Source organism: Eurytemora carolleeae, unplaced genomic scaffold, assembly GCF_000591075.1.
Source record: "Eurytemora carolleeae unplaced genomic scaffold, Eaff_2.0 scaffold627, whole genome shotgun sequence".
Taxonomy (NCBI): Eukaryota; Metazoa; Arthropoda; class Copepoda; order Calanoida; family Temoridae; genus Eurytemora; species Eurytemora carolleeae.
Window position 1 is genome coordinate 145,939 of NW_019396515.1, and position 14,490 is coordinate 160,428.

Genomic DNA, 14,490 nt, shown 5'->3' on the forward strand with positions numbered 1-14,490 from the left:
GGAATTTCGGTGAAAAGGTTGATAAAGAAAGTTTTGGGCCATTCTAAATTTTTTTAATGGTGTTGGGTCATTTAACAGTAAGACATTTCATAGAAAAACATTTTATAGATAGGACATTTCATAGAGAGGACATTTGATAGAGAGGACATTTCATAGAATACATTTCCTAGAAGACATTTCATAAAAGAAATTTCATAGAAGATATTTCATTGACAGGAAATTTCATAGATAGTACATTTCATAGAAGACATTTCATTGACAGGAAATTTCAAAGACATGACATTTCATAGACAGAGAATATTTTTCATAGATAAATTAATTTTTTTCCTCCAAATAATCTTATCTAATATATCATACCCTTTTTATGTATTTTTGATTTTTTCGTGGGGGCACAGGCGCCTGTGCCCCTCTTTTCCCCAGAAGAGGGGGCGAACGTGAGGGCACAATATCTGAGATAAAAGAGACAGAAAAATGAAAAGAAGAAACGAAAAAAAAATTAAGAGGAGATATAAAGGCATTATAATAATTGTTTTACATACCTAAAACCTTTAATTGTGTCTGAAAAAAATTGCTTTTGTGTCTTTGAAATTACTTATCTATGAAAATTCTTCTCTGTTTATGAAATTGCCTGCCTATGCAAAATTCATCCTGTCTTTGAAATGTCCTGTATATGAAATGTCCTATCTATGATTTTGTTACCTTTACCCTAAACAAATGTTTCAAATTACCATTTTTTTTAAGTCAACAAGTTTCAAGGTGATAATGTCAAAAATAAGATTGCTAAAGAAAAAAAACTGCAATACAAAAATACAAGCTTTTGAATTAAAAAGTTTCAGTAAGTACAAAAACAAACAAACGAACAAAAACAATCTTTTCATTAAAAAGACGTAATATTCGTAAACATTATGTTTGATTCCGTGGAATACATTTTTAAGATATTTCTACGCAGATTGATCTTGAAGATGGGGAAAATCAGGTAATTTTAGTTTAAACATTTTTTATTTCTATTTTTATTCCACAGGGTAATTTTAAAATATTCAAACATTATTCCGAAAAGGTAAATTTTTACGAAGAAATGGATTATGAAATGCATTAATATTGATATTCTTCTTCTTCTTCTTCTTCTTTTTCTTCTTCTTCTTCTTCTTCTTCTTTTTCTTCTTCTTCTTCTTCTTCTTTTTCTTTTTCTTCTTCTTCTTCTTCTTTTTCCTTTTCTTTTTCTTCTTCTTCTTCTTCTTCTTTTTCTTCTTCTTCTTTTTCTTCTTCTTCTTCTTGTTCTTGTTCTTCTTCTTTTTATTATTATTAACTTATCAAGATTGATGTATTTATAAATAAATCTACATTCCACATTCCTGCACAATCTACAAATATTAATTTAATATTCAGTATTCAGCATGTTAATTCACTTGGCTCGTGCATAACCAATATTCTGTCTTGTTATATTTTATTTTTACATAACTTGGATTTATTATTAGATAATTTAGGCATAATATCTAATACTACGAATTCAAATGTTCTTAAAAGTATTAAATGTTTGACAAGACCTGTTTGCATGTCCTTCCTCAATGACGAGCTTTCCAAAGATTTTATACAACAAGTGCTGATTTCTGGTTTAAAGACACAAAAAAACACATTTTTTGTTTTCCATTTTATACATTTTTTCATAGAAAAATCGATTTTTGAGCCAGAAATATCTAAGAAAATGTTGTAAAGAGACTTCGTTGTAATTGCAAATATCTTTTAACGATAGATAAAATAACCTCCCCCCCCCCCTTGGAACATCAATGGTGTGGCATAGAAGACCAAGTGGTTGTGGCTCATGGCTGCCGGAAGAGAAAAAAGCTAAAATGTGACATGGATTGGCAAACGGTTGTGCCTTACCCCCAGGGAGTAAGAATAAAAGGGAGATATAACTGACGCGGTTCGCCCTACCATATGATTTTGCATGCTTTGCAGACGGTACTTCATTTGTATAAGAAATATTTGTCTGATGTACAATTACCGCGTATACAATAACCTATTCTGAATATTTCTTATACAAATGGAGTACCGTCTGCAAAGCATGTATAATCATATGGTAGGGTGAACCGCATCAGTTGTATCTCCCTTCTATTCCTTACTCCCTGCTTACCCCGCTCCATGTGTACGCCGATGTTGATTAATATTCTGTTTTTTTATGCTCCAGGAGGAAGAACTGCTCGATCCGTCGGAGATCTCAACACCTGAGATTGGTATTCAAAGACCAGCAGAAGAGATTCAAGGAACAAAGATTTCCTAATATAAAGATAGCGCGCCATCTCTTTTATTAACCAAAAATACAAGAAGATGACAATGAATGTCGTCTTTTCTAGTAATTCCAAAGATTCTCATCAACCTCTCTAAAAGGAGATGACTAATTTAGTGTATCGTCCCGCGTTTATCTGTCTATTGCAGCATTGCAGCCTGTCTGTATACTGTACAGGGCTACGCACAAAGAATGAGACATTAATGAAGACCTGAAATTAGGACGTTCTAAAGATTGAGCTAGGTCTTCCATCTTAAATATAATCTATAATATGTGTACGAAATTATTTGGCTAAGAAATAATCAAAGCAAGGAAAAGAACTAAATACTTTGCTCTGAAGTCTCATTCTTTGAGGATAACCCTGCCCATATATGGGTAGGGTAGTTCGAAATGAACAGGAGTTTTCAGTGTTTAAGGATGTCAAAAAAAGTGGAAAAAATAATTAAACAGTTCGCAACTCAAAACCCCATAAATTGTTAACTTCAGTCTACACAAATTTCAAAATTCTTTTAAAAATTTACTGCTTTAATGTTAATCTTTTATTAGTCTTTTAAAATAAATAATTAAATATTCGGAAACATTTTTCATGCCTTTTCTTTTGTATTAGGAAAGTCTTTGCTTAGGTGCACACAGCCCAGTGCAGAATATTTCAGGAACTAACAACGTTCTAGAACCAGGGTTGGATATTCCTCCTCTGGAACTCACAAAACCGGTTTCAGGTTTCCAAGTAGGTTTTCTATATTTTTAATATACGTGTAACTTTTAAATATATTTTACAGAGTGGAGGGGTGGGTTGGAGGNTTATTTTGAATTGATTTTGTTTGAAGTATTCTTTAAGGTGTAAGAAACGTCAAAGTCTTTCTTTTTTTTTCAAAAAGTTTCTACAGAGCGTCCCATATCACACGGGATTTTTACCAAGCTTTAACGCCAAATTACGCACATAATGCTAACAAAAAACATAGTATTCTCTACATGCACATTTTATATTAGCCAATTATACAATATTCTAAAATGATTCATTCTTTTTAAATGTTCTGATAAGTCCAGAAAATCGCAATTTAAACCATAGATCCACAGAAAGAACACATGTTCACAAAAACCCTAAGGCATAGACCCAAAGGAGTTCCGCGCAGGCAGAGAGAGAGCATGCGCTGCCTGCGCAGAACTCTTTTGGGCTTCAGCCTCATGGTTATTGTGAACCCCTAAATCTTGAAAAGACGACATCTAGTGTTGTTATTTATCTATGCTATAAACAATCTAATGTGATTTGGGACACCTTGTAAGTGATAATGCAAACAATAAAAAACAGTATGGTGAAAAAACAGCCTTTAAAGTTTTAGAAAAAAACAAAATAGTGAAAATTTTGGGGTTCGGAGGCTCGGAGCTCATGAACTAAAATGTTCTGAATAGCATTAGAAGCATTAGAATAATTTTTCCTTCTGCTTGTGTTTAGTATTCAATTAGGCCATTTTCCGCTCCCAACCAGGCAATCAGCAAATTCATAATTTTATAGAGATTAAGATGAACTTTTAAAATTATTTAGCGTTAAAAAATGCATTGTCACCCTCCCTCTTTTTTTGCACTAGCACTCTCATTTTTGCAATTATCACCTTAACATTTTTTTAACTTTTAAGGCACAGTAATGTAAAGGATTTTTTTCAAACTAAAATATACTCTTATATTGCATAAAGTTAAAAAAGCCAGTCGGTGTCAACAAATTATAAAATAGCCTTTAACTTTTTATCAAGACGATATATCTAAAATACAATTTTAAAAAGCTTTTGAAAAATGTATATCAAAACAGTGTAACATCTTAATATTTGTCAAAAACAAAAAGCCTGGGGCTATTTATAGGGTTAAAACGTAATTACAGAAAAAATTAGGCGTTTTCAAAATTCTAATTATTCAGCTGCAAAGAATGCAAAATTATGAACCAAATTTTCTAATTTTTAATAAACCTTAATAACAACTCTTAAGAATGCAACGTATTAGGAAATGCAACATTTTTTTCTTCAAATTATAAAATTGGAATCCCTGGAATCCCCTTTTTAGGATTTAGCGGAAAATGCCCCAGCAGGTCTAGCTCCTGATTCCACTGCTGCAACCTTGGACAATTTCCCGAAGATTCCTGGACTTTTCCAAGGAAATGGAATTTCATTCATTCATGTTCGTCCTGGACAGCTGGTAGCAGCCAGTAAACCATCAGCAGCTGCCATTGCAGGTCAAATTCAAAGGGAGTGTTTGCGAAAAATGTAAAAGATTTTAAAATATATTTTTTTTAAATTCTACCCGATGCTTTTATGTCGTTGCTGGAACCGTGTCATCCGATATTGATTTTTAATTTAATCAGTGTTCATCGTATTCGTTAGCCCCATAAATGTATCGCAATCACTTCCTTTAAAAACGACAAATACAAATTCTGGATTATTTTGTTTTGTGTTGTAAACGTTAGCTAACAAATCTAAAATCGATTTCCAGGGTTCAGTCTTATTTAATTATCTTAAAATAGTTTTAATCTTTAATCTTTAATCTGTTTTTAATCTTTGTGAAGAAACAATCTCAAGAACTGACGAGGGTCAACCCAGACCGAAATATATTTTCAATAAATGTGGAACTAACATCTACTTTTTTACTCTACAGAGGTTTGGTCCATCACCATCACTGAATTTTTAGTTTTAAAACTGACAACATTATTATCCTCTTCACACTTAATAAATAAAATAACTAGCTTGGGAGCCCAGATATGCCTGAAAACTAAACTTTCATGATATAAGCCAATCCTCTCAACTCAAACTCTTAAACCAAGCTAAGAGCTTTACCGTGGTTTTCTTCCGAGTTGCTAAAAATTTAATGGTAAATCGGTAACGTATTACATGCATAGATATAGATAGATTGCGCATAAGACGACATTTTTCATCTTGAAAGATATAAATGAGATGTTTTAAAGATATTCCTATTATATAGATTAACTAGGTCGGTTGTGAACATTGGCTGTTCTTATGTCATTGAGTACTTGTGGTGTATATGCGTTCTGTAAAAAGAAATTTCTCATGTCCTTCTTCAGTTCTAGTCAATATGATATATTGCTCCGAGAAATAATTTGATATTCTCAAAATAAAATTCACTCCTGAGTGGTTTAATAATTATGATTTCCATTAAAACACCAAACCACCCCGTTTATCATTTGAGTACACTTTGACTCCAAGAAGTATGAGTTCGCGGACTGTACAATTCTTGGTGATTTTGCGTACATAAGCTATCTATGTTTATTTATTTATCTATGAGTACATAGTAATAAACAGACAACACGAGATTAATAATTTGTTTAAAAAGATAATTAATATTTTTATTTCATATGTATGACATTTTATTTAAATTTCCAGACGAGGGAGGGATGGCACAATCAGCACCTGTATCCTCCGCAATAGTTGGAGTGGGTGGGATAGCATTGTCGATACCAACAAGTACCGCGCTGGCAGGGAAGGGAGGGATGGCACTGTCTGTACCAACCTCATCTAGTCAAGGCGGACCGGGCAGTATAGTTATAGCAGGTAACTATAAAGCGGGCCTAATAGTGGTAGCATAGTTATAGCAGGTAGCTAAGGTGGGCCTAGTAGTATAGTTATAGCAGGTAACTAAGCCGGGTCGGGTAGTATAGTTTTAGCAGGTAACTAAAGTGGGCCGGGTAGTATAGTTATGTCAGGTGACTAACGTGGGCCGGGAAATATAGTTATAGGCGGGCCGGGAAGTATAGTTATAGAAGGTAACTAAAACAGGCCTGGTGGTATAGTTATAGCAGGTAACTAAGGCGTGCTGGGTAGTATAGCTATAGCAGGTAACAAAGGTGGGCCTGGTAGTATATTTATAGCAGATAACTAAAGCAGGCTAGGTAGTATAGCTATAGCAGGTAACTAGTCATTAAACACTCTATACTAAAATTCAATATTTCTTCGATCAGAGTAATGAAAAACACTGCAGTACATACCGAAAGCTTTGTTGAGGATGAGGCCTAAAGGGATTGTTCGCCTATTATAAACATACAATTTAACCCAGAACTTCAGAAACATTGAAAGAATTAATAGAATGTCGTCTTGACATTTTTTCAATGGGTTTTATACTATTAGACCTAAATCTCAGTAATTGTATAAATACATAAATAGCCATATAATTATTCAAATGAAAAAAGATATATCTGCATCATTCCTTTATCATTTGGTTTAGAATACGACATTTTATAAATTATTTCGATGTATCCGAAGTTCTGGGTTAAACTGCATCTATATTCTATAAGCGTAGGAACTGTATGCGTAATTTCAAGTGACCCTCCATTTAAAGAAGGACATGCCCTATTTACAAGGACATCCTTGAAATCTTTCTCCGATCAATGATGTGGAAAATATAACAGTTTTATAGCATTAAAGTGTTTAATCCTGATATTTTCTCGATGGTTTCCTTCAGTAGAAATGCGCAAGTTACTTATGGAGAAAAACAACAATTGTAGTTAATCAGTTTAGAAAATATAAATATTGATATATAATTCATACTTGATCAGAGAAGGTTGTTGTGGGTACCGTTGTGAATTGACAGTTGAAATAACGTTTACAGACTCTTTACAGACATGCAAATTACACAGGAAATAAATAACTCTTCAAGTAAGGTTTGCACTTTTCAGGTGGACAATCTATTGCTATTGCTGGAGTTAAGAATGTAGGAGATGCTCTTGTACAGCTTGGTGATCTAGGAGGTAGTCCAGGGCAGGCATATCAACCCTCATTCCAAGCAGTTGATGGTAGTCTTAATAGACAAGGGGCTGCTCAGAATACTAACTGGTATCAGACACCAGTTAGACAACCCTTAAATTCACAGTATCCTTCCTTTTTTCAGTATCCAAAAGGTAACCAGTATCCAATGGCTAATCAGTATCCTACAGTTAACCAGTATCCTGCCAGTAACCAGTATCCTGCAGTGGGTAACCAGTATCCTCACAGTAATCAGTATCCTGCAGCGGGAAACCAGTATCCTGCCAGTAATAACTATCCTGCGGGTAACCAGTATCCTGCCAGTAATCAGTATCCTGCAGTGGGTAGCCAGTATCCTGCCAGTAACCAGTATCTTACAGATAATCAGTTTCAAATTGCCTCCCAGTATCCAGCTTCCAACCAGTATCATACCTCTGCCCAGTCTCCAGGCTCTGCCAAGTATCCAACCTTATCTGAATATCCTGGTTCTCTCAAGACTCCGGGTGTACCTGGAGCCACAAGAACACAAGAACCTGGATATATAATTGCATATAACCAGAAGGATCAACCGGTAAGAGAAAAGAACTGAACACTTGCCACAAACTTAATCTTATAATCTATTATAATAGGATATTTGCAACCTGATGTCAAACCTTTTATAATTTAAACTATAAATTCTGGTCTGGTTTAATAAATAATCAGAAGATTTTTCAACAAATTCAGAATTTTTTATTTTCTTTTTAAACAAAAATCCCAATATTAGCCCCACTACTTTTTTTGTCACATATAGAAATGGGTAGGGGGTGGGTGGATTCCTCTCCCTTGGACCCCTTCATGGTTTAGCTCTTAGAGTTAAGAGATTGTGGCGAATGTATACAGTTCCTTTGTTTTAAATAAACATTCTAATTTCTAATAGAATTTTACTTTTTAATTTGTATAAAACTTGAAAAAAAAATATCCAAGTCCGCCAAATTTTATCCTGTTTTTTTGAAGAACTTGTTTTTGAAAAAAGGTGAGTAGGTTGATAACATAAATTTACTTATCATGATTAAAATGATTCATTTTTGATTTTCACGGAAACTGATAAAAGAAGTTTTTTTTCCCTCATGTGTCATTGCAACAATTTGGCAGATTTTCCTGAATTGAATAAATAAAGTGGATCACCCTGTTGTTGTTGTAGTCCTTCATATACTGAATCATCCTCTTGGCCAGTCTTAAGTCCTAGATGGATGGCCATGTCTATAGGGTTGTCCAAGATGGATCTGGCAGTCATGGTAGTCGGCTTTGCTGGGCAGTTAAAAATGTGGGTTGTTGTATGAGGGCTCTGTCCACAGTCTGGACTCCTGTCTGAGTCGTATACAGTAGGAATAATTCGAATGAAACTAGGTGTATCCAGGGGTACTCCTTGTTTCATTTTCCTGTAGTTTGATTTTTGGTCACAGAATAGGACATAAGTTTGCCTACCTCGTGGGTAGCCAGACAGAAACCGTTTTAAATGGCCGTTCAATTCAAGTTTGGATATCTCAGTGATGAGGATCTCATGATTTACGGTATTAAAAGCGTGTGAGAGGTCAATGGCTACTGCAAAAGTACTATGTGCACTGTGCAGGTTTTTGCCTATTAATACCCTTGGTAACATGATCTGAGATCTCTTCGAGGGCCGTAACTGTGGAGTGTTCTTTCCTAAAACCATGTTGATGAGGTGCTAGATAAACTCCAAAGGGAGCTTCTGAGAGTGTGTCTGCAATGAGTTTGCCTCTGAAGCCTACTAGAGCTAGTGAGTGCCAAAGCTGGTGGTGTGCATTAAAATCTCCTAAGATGATGGATTTATCATTTAGATCGTCATATATTTGGTTTGAGGGCATAGTGTATCCCTGTGAGCAACTACTAGTTGGAGGTATGAAGAGGTTTCTTATTAAGAGTGTAGAGTTTGAACTAGCATTAGAGATAGTTAATTCCTCTAGGTGAGGGACTAGTAGGACAGCGAACTTGATGGAATGGGATGTGGTTGTGTATGAGAAAGGCAACAACTCCTCCTTTGTATTTATCTTGATCATTTTTAATCAGTGTGAAATTTGGAGTTGATCTTAGTTTTGATTTTGAAGTGAGTTTTGTTTCCTGGATAGCAGCAATATGTATTTTGTTTTTCTCCATGTAGTGGAGAAGTTCGTCTAGTTTGTTTTGGATTTCATTTATATTTATTTGGAGTATGTACAGGTCTTGATGATATTGTTGGTTAGGAGGATGGGCTGTTGAAGGTTTTGTTTGTAACTGTGGGGGAGCAGGGGATGGTTGTGGTCTTGATGGTGGAGGAGGGGCTGGAGGTTGGGGTTGGCAACATGGACCAGTCCTTGTTTGGAATTTTCTATGATCTGTGGAGCCAATTACTGTAGGAGGAGCATTGGATTGAAATGGCTCTTGCAGTGAGGTTTTTGATGCAAACAGGGCAGGTCCAGATGGTTCCTGTGTTTGTCTTAATGCACGCACAAAGCGGCAGAAGTCTAAGCTAAGATCACCCTCAACTAATCTTTTGGTGAGTTCTGCAGTAATTTGCAGTACACTGACCAAAGATATAGTAGTATTTAGTGGACAGTGGAATTATCATTCAATAAATATCTATTGTACTAACTGAGTTAAGACATGGAACTGGACATGTTCCTATTTTTTTAAGGGGACTCGTTCGTTCTTTTTCCAATTGTTCCATCCCAGTCCAGAACCGTCCTAATCTTTGTGTTCGTTAATTAATAGATAGTTCCAATATTTTTAAAAACGCATACTATGCTTTTGTTCTAATTTTAAGGCACAATAACTTTGAATGAAAGTTTGAAGAACAAAAGTCAAGCCTTCTATACAATCAATATTTCTGAAGTGTGAACAAATATAAATAGAAGTCAATTTTTTTGTTAAATCCGCAAAATTATTTTACAGATTAAAAATTATTTAGCTAGTTGTTATAAGAATTGAACCATGATATTTTAGATTTTAATTTAACCTTTTTTTTGGCATGGAAACGGTTTCGCATTAATTTTGATTCATAAAAAATTGGATAAAAATGATATCAATTTGTCCATATTTAGCAACCATCTTTTTAATTAAACCATTTTGTGCAGGATCCTATTGAGACTCACAACACATATATATATCCTAGGTAAATTATTATAAAGTATTCATTGAAAAGATTGGAAGCAATGGCCAGGTTTGTTGCACTGTTATTAACAAGATTGGCATGGGGTTAATTGCACTGCTTTTCGGAAACATGCAGTATTGATGGGAATTCAAATCTCCACATTTTTTTGTTGCATCTAAACAATACATATTTGCAAGATAGAGGTGTGTAATTTGCAGTATTATATTTAACCTGGGGATGGGGTAACATTTTTTTATTTATTCTAAGAAAAAAGTTTTTCTTTATTCTTTTAGAATGTAAAGAAATAACATCTGAAATTGTTAAAAGAGATTATTTTTTATCCCATCTTCATCTGAACACCAACTTAAAAGAAACATTTCTTAATGGCTTTTCTTACAAGAACTTAAGTAGCTGTTCTGCCGTTTTTAAGGGAACTAAAAACTTACAACAAACTTATATCTTTGCAACCGAATGTCGGAAAACTTTTAAATTTCTGTCTGCTCTGCTAATATGTCAAGCTGACAAATGTTTTAAATAAAGATAACATTTTATATTTTTTAATAAAAAAACTTTTTTTAGGATTGAAAATTACTTCATAAATACACCTTTGGATTCATTGAATTCCTTGAAAACATTTCTAGCAGATCATCAACATTCAGAAGATATTAGTAGATAATTCAGTTCATAGTTTTAGCAGATTATAAACCTTCTATAGAAGATATTAATAGATAATTCAGTTCATAGTTTTAGCAGATTATCAACCTTCTATAGAAGATATTAATAGATAATTCAGTTCATAGTTTTAGCAGATTATCAACCTTCTATTGAAGATATTAGTAGATAATTCAGTTCATATTTTTAGCAGATTATCAACCTTCTATAGAAGATATTAATAGATAAATCAGTTCATAGTTTTAGCAGATTATCAACCTTCTATTGAAGATATTAGTAGATAATTCAGTTCATATTTTTAGCAGATTATCAACCTTCTATAGAAGATATTAATAGATAATTTAGTTCATATTTTTAGCAGATTATCAACCTTCTATAGAAGATATTAGTAGATAATTCAGTTCATAGTTTTAGCAGATTATAAACCTTCTATAGAAGATATCAATAATTTCTTGAGTTCATATTTTTAGCAGATTATTAACCTTCTTTGGAAGATATTAATAGATAATTCAGTTCATATTTTTAGCAGATTATCAACCTTCTATTGAAGATATTAATAGATAATTCAGTTCATAGTTTTAGCAGATTATCAACCTTCTATAGAAGATATTAATAGATAATTCAGTTCATAGTTTTAGCAGATTATCAACCTTCTATAGAAGATATTAATAATTTCTTGAGTTCATATTTTTAGCAGATTATTAACCTTCTATAGAAGATATTAATAGATAATTCAGTTCATATTTCTAGCAGATTATCAATCTTTAGAAGATATTAGATTAGCAGATAATTCAGTTCATATTTCTAGCAGATTATCAACCTTTAGAAGATATTAGATTAGCAGATAATTCAGTTCATATTTCTAGCAGATTATTAACCTTCGGAAGATATTAATAGATAATTCAGTTCATATTTCTAGCAGATTATCAATCTTTAGAAGATATTAGATTAGCAGATAATTCAGTTCATATTTCTAGCAGATTATCAACCTTTAGAAGATATTAGATTAGCAGATAATTCAGTTCATATTTCTAGCAGATTATTAACCTTCGGAAGATATTAATAGATAATTCAGTTCATATTTCTAGCAGATTATCAACCTATAGAAGATATTAGATTAGCAGATAATTCAGTTCATATTTCTAGCAGAATATCAACCTTTATGAAGGTATTCATGAGCTTTTATGGCTGCATTTCAGTGAATGAAAAAAGGGGTTGTTGACATTTACATTACACAGGGTTACCCACAAAAGATGAGACGTCTGGATTTATTTTTCATCTGGTTATCGTTATGTTAAAGGGAAAAATATTTTCATTCAGTTATCATTAAAATAAAGGAAATTTTTTTTTCATTCAGTTATCGTTATATTAAAGGGAAAAATATTTTTCATTCAGTTATCATTATATTCAAGGGAAAAATATTTTTCATTTAGTTATTGTTATATTCAAGGGAAAAATATTTTTCATTCAGTTATCGTTATATTCAAGGGAAAATATTTTTCTTTGCAAGTCATTTAGAACACGATTATGTGTGTTCTGACACAAATGTATGTATTTATTGTATTGTTGAGTAATAATCAATGCATGTCGCCTACGATATTAAAAAATGTTAAACTTTGAACTACACACTATTAATTGATGTATATTGTAATGTAAATCTTAATTGTGAATAAACTACTATTCAATTTTTTTTAACGCATTTAAACTACACCATAAATGTATGTAAGCATGTTAGTAAATCTTAACTGTGAATAAATCTGAAAGAACAAAAATCAAAAACATATTAGTTTTCATATTTACAGAGTTGTAGGAATTAGTTAAAGTTTGATTCCCACTCACAAAAAAGAAACATTTTAAACACGTGTCATTTTTATGAATATTTCTTTCCGAATTCAGATTCTTAACACGTTTTTATATTTTAGGAGAATTGGCTTGACAAAAATTGCAGTAATTTTTATTAATCCTCAAATGGACCATACATAAAAATGTACAAATAAATTTCTCCTTGAAACTTCTGGGCGTTTAGGAAAAAGCTATTTAAATGCTATTTTTAATGCATAGGGCAGCTTACTAGGATGACGACGGTTGAAAGGCCTTATTTAAATAGCCCATTACAAAATTTGTCAAAAAAAGTATTTTTAAGACTTACATGTTTTTAAACCTTCCTTGGCACCCATTAGATTCTGAATCCCACGCAATTAGAGTCGTAAAGGGATAAAATGAATATAATACTGTACATTTTAATTTTTAAAAAAGGATGTCACGACACTGTAGGGTTTCTCCAGAAATAGTTAATCAAAATAAAATAGAATATTTGGTTTCAAAAGTTTCTCACATTTATATTTAATTTTGAAACTAGTTTTCTATTTTTAAGAAAACCTTTGTGATGGTTGAATATACTTGCCGGTCTAAAGCACAAAAGTTGTTTGAAAGCAACTTTCCTTTAAAGGGACTGTAGGAGTAATTTCAATTACCCCTGAATACAAGAATTGCATGCTCTGTTTACAACCCCTTTACCCTTTATCTGGCATAAGGAGGATAACGTAGGTTTATCATCCATGGGAAAGTACTTAATTTTGGCAATTTCCTACTTTGACCCTGATCCTAAAATCCACAAAAGTTACTTTCACAATAAACCACAAATGGAAATTTTTTATTTTAATATAGATAAACAAGTATTAGAAATTTGAAATTGAAGGTCGCATAATATTGAGCATACAGTCCCTTTAAAAATAGAAAAACTTCATGATTGTGATAAAGTGCGTTCAATATAAGCCAACAAAAGAAATCTAGAAACTGATTAAAATGAAATCTGAATTAAGTCTTTTAGCCAGAAATATTTTTACAGAAGAAGTCAGCTAAGGAAAACAAAATATTTAAAAGAAGATTTTGAGCAGTTAAAGAAAGTGTTCACGACTAAACTAACTTTTTTTTTAATTTAGGAATTCAGTATTACGAAACAATTAAGATTATCTCATCATAAAAGTCAATGTCGTGAGTTGAGAGCCTACCCTGCATGAAGAGCATACGCCATAACAATTTTAGACATCAAACTAATTCCTTGACAGTTGCCGATATATTCTATTAAAGTATTAAGATTGGGCTAAATTATCTTTGTCTCGAAGAAATAATAATTGTTTGTCAATTTGAAAGAGAGGCGACATTTGCGAGGAAAACATATTTGTTGCGTTTTTCCCCTTCAAAAATACAGCTAAGAACTAAATGCGTAAATACACTAAGATTATCTCATCACTCGAAAGAATCGAGTTTGTGCTACAAACTGAAATATTCTAATTCCTATATCTTTATTACCTGATGATGTACACCTTTGAAATTTTGAACTTAGATTATCTTATCTAACATAATTCACAGTCTGAAATATCTAACGTCTGCTACGTTGAGTAGCAAAAATATAGGGGACTAGAAAATCAGAGTTATCTCTGTTTGTTTGTTTGTATGTCCAATCATAACTCATAGACCCCTTGACCGATTTAACGCAAATTTTGATTTTGAATGTCAGATTGGTTTAAAAAATTAACATGATTGGGTTGGCTTTCATAGCGAAAGTTTACTGTCCATGGTAGCATGGCTAGTGTGTGACACCAGTTCTCGTTAGATCACTGAAGTTAAGCACACTTGTTCACAGCCAGGAACTGGATTGGTATCCC

General features: G+C 32.8%; 1 protein-coding gene across 1 annotated transcript; it reads left to right on the plus strand.

Annotated features, from left to right (window-relative positions):
• Nucleotides 1-2,146: 2,146 nt before the first annotated feature.
• LOC111704708 (glutenin, high molecular weight subunit DY10) lies at nt 2,147-12,130 on the plus strand. Its single transcript, XM_023477028.1, has 7 exons — nt 2,147-2,261; nt 2,908-3,011; nt 4,337-4,505; nt 5,668-5,835; nt 6,957-7,594; nt 10,134-10,171; nt 10,730-12,130. The coding sequence occupies exons 1-7, from the start codon at nt 2,177-2,179 to the stop codon at nt 10,824-10,826; spliced, it is 1,299 nt and encodes a 432-aa protein (XP_023332796.1). The 5' UTR covers nt 2,147-2,176; the 3' UTR covers nt 10,827-12,130.
• The last annotated feature ends 2,360 nt before the right edge of the window (nt 12,131-14,490 follow it).

What these genes read in the sequence shown, in the direction of transcription:
- LOC111704708 (XM_023477028.1), top strand. Translation starts at nt 2,177, where the DNA reads ATGCTCCAGGAGGAAGAACTGCTCGATCCGTCGGAGATCTCAACACCT. An exon ending in ACCAGCAGAAGAGATTCAAG is followed by an intron (nt 2,262 to 2,907) that starts GAACAAAGATTT and finishes GTCTTTGCTTAG; the next exon opens with GTGCACACAGCCCAGTGCAG. An exon ending in AACCGGTTTCAGGTTTCCAA is followed by an intron (nt 3,012 to 4,336) that starts GTAGGTTTTCTA and finishes TCCCCTTTTTAG; the next exon opens with GATTTAGCGGAAAATGCCCC.